Raw genomic sequence first — 6855 nt, forward strand, 5'->3', positions numbered from 1 at the left:
GCATTTTGGGACCATTTTGGTTCCTCTTGGGTGCAGCCCTGGCTGGGCTCTGGTGCTGCCCAAGGTGCATCCATGGAGGAGATCCTTTTAATGAATCCCTGCTTTGTTCTTTAACTCTGCCCAGCCTCTGCTCTAGGTCAGCTCTCCCTAGGCATCAGGCCCCTGTGGCTGCAGTGCCAAATCACTCCCTTGTTGCTGGACATCATCCCCCACGGCTTCCGCTGAAGACTGGGATTAAATGTGTGAGATGGTATTTTTTGTTTGGACTTAGATGTTTATTAATTCTTATTAATATTAAAGTCTCACAAGCTGTGAGTTCTACAGCACTAAAAATGAATTAAATGGAGAGTCAAAAATAAACTAAAAATGGAGCTCTATCTCTCTCTCTACAAGGCTTTTTAAGGATAAACTGTCTAATTAAGAAATTACACTTAAATTATTTTTACTTTAAACTTAATAATTAATTACTCATGGCCCATAATGCAGATTTTTAAATTTAATTATACAATACCACTCAAACCTATGAAGAAAAAGGACTAGCTTTTGCCTTAAAACTTCTACTTTTGTTTTATATATATTACTATATTCTAAAACTTTAAACTCTTATTACACACTTCTATTCAAACTACACACTCATAATCTAAATTCTATAATTCAATTTTGGAAGCCTTCTTTACAGCCTCAGGCTAAATGCAGTGTTCTCTTGGTGGGGGGGGGTCAGTGCTTGTCAGCACAGAAATGTTTATTAATTCTTTAATTATTTTAAGAATTAATTTAAGGGGGGGTTTTTTGGAATGCCAGGTGTGCTGCAGCCTCCCGCTTGGGAGAGGTTGTTCTTCTCATTACCATTCTTCCTCTCAGTCTGCTGCTAAAGCCACTTTGATGCAGGACCACAGAGAACCTGTGCTGGGCTGGGGGCCTTAACCACGGGATCCTCAGGGAGGGAAGGAACATTTGGAAATTCAAACTACAAATCCATCAGCAGAGCCTGCTGTAGGAACTCTGCTTTGAAAGCAGAATTATTCCCACAAAACCACACACACGAGGGTCAGGGCCAGCCCATGAGGCTGCCCCGTGCTCTTCTCAGAACCCCGAGCCACAGGAGCCCTTTGCAGCGTTTTTATCAATGAGTGTCACTTCCCAGGGGGATGTTGCATAACCCCAGGGGCTTCCTCTGCACTTGCACGGGATCCAGGCACTGGCAGTGACTTTCATTTCTTCCTACTGTGGGTTTCTGCCTTGGGGAAGGCAGAGGTTGCTTTGATTCCTTTGGTGCTCTCCTGAGAGGGGTGCCCAGAGCATCCTTCTGCCTCAGGGTCAGCAGCTGGACTTGATCGTCCTTGTGGGCCCCTTCCAGCTCAGGAATATTCTCCGATTCTCCTCTTAGGCCTTATTTCTGGGAGAAGAGCCCTAAGGGAGAGGTTCCTCACCCCAGGACCGAGCAAATTTGGGGTCTGCTCTGGCCCCACACTGTTCCTGCTGCTCGTGGCTGCTCCTCCTTGTCCTGCCCTCGGTCAGGGATGGTCCCTCTGCACAGCCCTGGGGGGTGAGGGGCTTTCAGTCCTAATCCCCTCCTTTTCTTTGGGATACTCATGCAAGGCAGTGCCAAAATCATCAGATTTTGTGAGACCAGGGCCATGTTTGCTCTCCCACCCCATGTGAATTTGTCTGGTGGTGAGGTGGCCACAGCCTGGCTCAGGAGGAATTTATGGGAATCTTTGCAGGTTTTTTGTTTTGGCTGCACCTGCCTCAGCTGCCTCACTCTTCCTTATTTATTCCTTATTTATTCCTTATTTATTCCTTATTTATTATTCCTTATTTATTATTCCTTATTTATTATTTGTTCTCTTTTCTCTCCTGAGTGCACAATATTTTGGTGGTATTGAGTACTCAGCCATAACTAGACAAGCCAAAAAAGAAGTGGCATCTTTGGCTCTTTACTCCCCTCCCAAACGAATGGGCTTTTTCTTTCTTTAGTTTTTGAAATTTGCATTTGTAAAGCTGAAGTTTCTCTTTCCCTGCTGTCGTGTTTGAATCCCCGCTGGATTCAAACATCACCTGCTCACAGAGATCTTCCGTGCCAGGAGAAATAAAACCACAAGTCATTGCTTTACTCTCCCTTCATATCAGTTCCTTATATCTAATTCCTTAAACAGAATTAATCACAAACGGCCTGCTCTTGCTGAGCTGCACTTTCGTGCAATTCTCTGTAATATCCTCGATTCCAGTCACAATGGAAAGTATTTCATCAACATCCAGTAAGAAGTCCCATCCGGCCCTCAGCTGAATGGAGAACTGAAAGCTTGGCCAGTCACTTCTGCAGCAAAGAGGAAATATTTTTGCTTTTTCCATCAGAAATAATCTATTAATTGTGAGATTTTCTGTGGTTCCTGCTGGATGACAAGTCATCCTCTGGAAACTGCAGTGCCAACAGTGCCCTGATCTCAGTTTCCAGGCTTTTCTGGCTGTGGGATATTCCTCACCACAGCCCTGGTGTTTGTTGTCCCCAGTGCTGCTCTCTCGCCCATGCTGCCTCTTTTCCCTCTGTCTGGGCACCCACCAAGCCGAGCTCAGCTCATCCCTGGCTCAGGGCTGCTCTCTCCAGAAACAATCCCAGCCAGGCTTTGAACAGCTCTAGGATCTTTTACCTGTGGTTGACCCAGAGAGCAATTCCTGCTTTCCTTCATCCTGTCTGTCCCACTCCCACTTCTCCCCCATGCACGAACCAAGCTGGCCCTGGTGAGGCAGGAGAGGTGCCAGAACTCCAGAGGTGGCTGAGGGCAGAGGTGTGGGGAAATATCTTTGGGACATGTGGGGTTTACAGGCAGAGAGGGTCACGAAAACACAAAAAAAAAACTTCCATTGGCTGGCCCTGAACTTGGGATTCCTCTGCACACAGAGGGTGCTTGGAGCTCTAGAGAAACCTCTCGGTGTCTCTGCAATCAGCAGGGCAGAAAACCAGAATAAACTCATGCAGGTCTGCATCACTCTGGGGAATTGAGTCCCTGCCTTCTGCCTTTGTGTATCCAGGACATGTGACAAGCAGGAGCCTTTACAGCAGGTGAATTTTCCAAGTCATCCTGAACCACCACAGATGGAGACCCTGGTTATTGGTAAACCCAAAGGATTTATTAATTTATTTATTCCTTCTGTGAAAAGTGATTTTTATATGGCTCTATGCAGATATTTACTATATGTATTATGTTATATTGATTAGAAGTGCTGTATTAACATGTTTAATAGTATGGTAACTGTAGTTTTGTAGTTACAACGGAGCTTTTGTAGTTCAATTAGAAACTATGTACGTGGGAAGAAAGGAATGAGGTACTTGCATCGAGATAGCAGCCACAGGACATCTAAATCTTCCAGAGAAAAAGAATTTGACTCCCTTATCAGAAGAAATTAACTACTTCCTGCCTCACTCAGCCCTGAAGACACCACAGGATTAAGAAGAAGACATTGACACGGATCAGAAAGAGTTCTTTGTTTCAACAGAATTTATGCATCATGTATGAGATATATGAATATGCAACAGACTACTGCTTTTAAGGGTTAATTCATTGTCCACAAGGCATGCTTTTTGTGGCTTAGTGCCCAAGAGCATCCAGATGTTCATAATTCTTTGTTTTATTGTCCTTTATGGTCCTGACTCTGATTGTCTAAATTCTTATTGCTCTAATTTTTATTACTGTTTTTATACTATTAAACTTAAAAAAAAATAAAACAAGTGATTGGTGGCTTTCGCACTTTGTAGCTCCATGCACAGAGTGACTGAAACAGAAAGAGCTGAAAATTGGGAGTTGGAGAAAGAGCTGGAAAAGCTGAACCTGTTCTTCCACCACCCCAAGGCCAGATCAGCCCTGCCCAGCTCCTCCTGAGCAACTCCAGGAGATGATTTGCACCCTTTCCCTGTCCTGCTCACACCAGGCAGGACCTGGTGGCTGGGGAAGCTTTGCAACAAGTAGAGATGGGAGCAGAGGCAGTGCCATGGCTCAGCATTTTGGGCAGTTGGACTTTTCCCTTGAATCAGTCAGGAATTAGTCACACCCGAGGCAGGGTCAGCAGCAAGGCCAGGAGAAGCTGGGGTTTGCATGGTAACTGCAAACCCTCTGTGGCAGCATCAGGAAAAGGCTGGAAAAAGCAAAAAAAAATGGAGGAAAGAGCGATTTTGGCAGCTCACTCTTGTCTGGGTGTGCAGCAGAGGGGGGTGTTTGGGAATTACCCTCTGGAATTGTAAATGCTGCCCTTTTTCAGTCGCTTTCCAGTTTCCTGGAGATTTTATCTGCAATGAGCTGATCCCAGTGGGTTCCAGAAGGATCCTCTCTTCCCTCTGCCTCCAACCCTTAACGCTGTGTCCTGCCATGGGAGTCTCTGTTTTTTGGGGCTAAATCAAGAGAGATTAAATCAGATTAAATCATCGTACTTGGGAAGAAGTGGGCAAGCAGTTATTGCACAACCTGAGCGTTGAGAGGCTGCAGCCAAAATGAAACTCTTAGAGAGGTGTAAATTTAGCCAAGGGACAGGGAGGATGGCAGGGCAGGCTGCTGACCTGGATCAGGGCACCAGAGTCCAGGCACTGCACCTACAGGGACTCGGTGTCTCTGCAGCCTTTCCAGTAAGGAAATTGCTCTTTTGACCAACCACCAGCAAAAAGGGACAAATGTGAGACCCACAGTGACTTCTAGCTCAAAACAACCCCATTCCCTCATGATTTTCCCTGTCCAAGCAGGAGCTGGTGTTATCAGTGGGGATGAAGTTGTGTGCAAAGTTGTGGACCTCACTCTGGATCCCCGTGGTGGAGCAGGCTGAGAAGTGGCATTTGTGGCAAGCCCAGGGAGAAGTTGGCATCTGTCTGCTGGCAGGGCTTTTCTGCCAGCAGCAGTGGCTGGGGATGTCCATGCCAGGGCACCCCCAGAGCTGCTGCAGAGCCCTGACACAGTTTGGGAGCACCAGGCACCCAAGGAGCATCTCGGAGGCCGCAGCCTCGTGGCCAGCGCTTCCCTTTCTGCAGTTTCCTCACCACTTCCAGCTCAGCAAAAATGGGTGATCTGACATAATTTCCTCAAGTATGATGCCCCCCCTTTCCTTCTTTGAAACCCTGCACCCACCCCTCGGACGGGGATAAAAGGGGAGCACAGCCCCAGGGCCACAGAGAGAGTCCTGCAGCCTCCCCAGCTCCAGCTCCAGCTCCTCTCACAGAGCACTCACCCACAGCGCCATGAAGGTCCTGGCAGCCACCCTGGTCACTCTGCTCCTCCTGGCCACCCACTCCCCAGCTCAAGGTCACCTCGGTGAGTCCAGCATTGCTTTGTCATCCCCGGGGAGTCCCAGCCACGTCGGGGTGGCTGTGGGGAGGGTTGGGGGGTCTGTGTCACACTGGGGGATGCCGGTTTGGAGCTGGGGGTTGCATGGAGGGGGTTCCACCAGGGGATGTGGAAATGCCTGGAGGGGGCAGAGGCTGTGCTGAGCTCTCACCAGGGCCACGTGTGTGTCCCCTGCCCTCACAGATGGTGTCCCCAGCATCTGCTGCTTCAGCTACCAGAAGCACCCCATCCCTGTGCGCCGCGTCAGCTCCGTCTTTGTCACCAGCAGCTCCTGCACCAACCCGGGCGTGATGTGAGTACCCAGCAGTGCCAGATCTCGGGGCAGTGCCCAGGGTGCCGGGGGGACCTGGGGATACACATGGGACACTCGGGGTGCTGCTGGTGGGGCTCAGATCCTGCTGCCCCAGCCCAGCAGCTCAAGGCAGGTTTTGTCCCAGCAGTGTGGTCACCCAGAAGAAGAAGCAGCTGTGTGCAGATCCACGGGCAGCATGGGTGCAGGAGCTCCAGAAGCACTTCCAGAGCCTGGAAAACTGAGCCTTCCCTGCTGACAGCCACAATCCCACTCCTGCACAGCTTCCAGCCTCGGGCACAACAGAGAGGATTTGACCCCCAGCCATCTTCAACGGGGAAAATTATTTTATTTAACTTATTTAAGTTAAACTAAATATTGTTTTTCTAAGGACAAAAATTATTTAAACTATGTCAGAATAATACACTAAAATAAAGATAATTTCAATCATATCTACGTGTCTGTTAATGAAGGGTCAGTTTTGATGCCTCCATGCACCAAGGTGGGAGAAGGGACCACGGGGACCCCTGGGTTTGCTGTTCCCCAGCCTGGGTCAAGCTCTGGTGCCACCCAGTTTGTCCCCACAGGTGACACCTGTGTCTCACCTGGGGTTGCCAGTGGTGGCTCTTGTTTGGAGAACGTCCTGGAAGTACCTGTGGTGCCACGGGAGAGCTGGGGTATGATTTTCTAGGGGATGGAATATCCTTTGGTCAGCTTGGATCACCTGCCCTGACTCTGCCCCCTCACAGCAGCTCCTGAGTCCTTGATGAAGGAATAATCAACATTATTCCTATGCAGAATCCATCAGCAAACAGTTAAAAAAAAAAAAAAAATTGAGCTGCAGATCCTTCCTCAGCTCCATTGTCCCACACCACTGGTGACACCACCAGCCAGTTTGTCACCCAGCAAACAGGGCACCCACCCAGGACATGGGGACAGCAGACCCAAATTTCTGTGCCACCCAACTCTTCATCTATAGGCACATTGATATAATGGAAACTATTTTTGTTTGAACTTATTATCCTGACATATTTGAAATACCTAATAGCTGCCTTTTGTAAGTTCAGAGATATTTGTGCTGAAGGAAATGCAGTAGATTTCTCTCATCTGGGCTTCAGGAAGACACTTGAATTAAGGCCAGATAGTAAATCATGAGCAAAGGCAGGGAAGATGTGACTGGCATATGAAAAGTAAATTTGGTCAAGAGCTGCCTGAAAGGGGCATGGTAATTGCTTCAGCTGA

At 48.1% G+C, this 6855-nt stretch overlaps 1 protein-coding gene across 1 annotated transcript; it reads left to right on the forward strand.

Annotated features, from left to right (window-relative positions):
* Positions 1–5090: 5090 nt before the first annotated feature.
* LOC137485525 (C-C motif chemokine 22-like) lies at positions 5091–5998 on the forward strand. The gene is made up of 3 exons (XM_068210047.1): positions 5091–5291; positions 5508–5616; positions 5765–5998. Exons 1-3 carry the CDS (start codon positions 5219–5221, stop codon positions 5856–5858), a joined length of 276 nt encoding a protein of 91 aa, XP_068066148.1. The 5' UTR covers positions 5091–5218; the 3' UTR covers positions 5859–5998.
* Positions 5999–6855: the final 857 nt, after the last annotated feature.

This window comes from Anomalospiza imberbis, chromosome 20 (genome assembly GCF_031753505.1).
Source record: "Anomalospiza imberbis isolate Cuckoo-Finch-1a 21T00152 chromosome 20, ASM3175350v1, whole genome shotgun sequence".
NCBI classification, from domain to species: Eukaryota; Metazoa; Chordata; class Aves; order Passeriformes; family Viduidae; genus Anomalospiza; species Anomalospiza imberbis.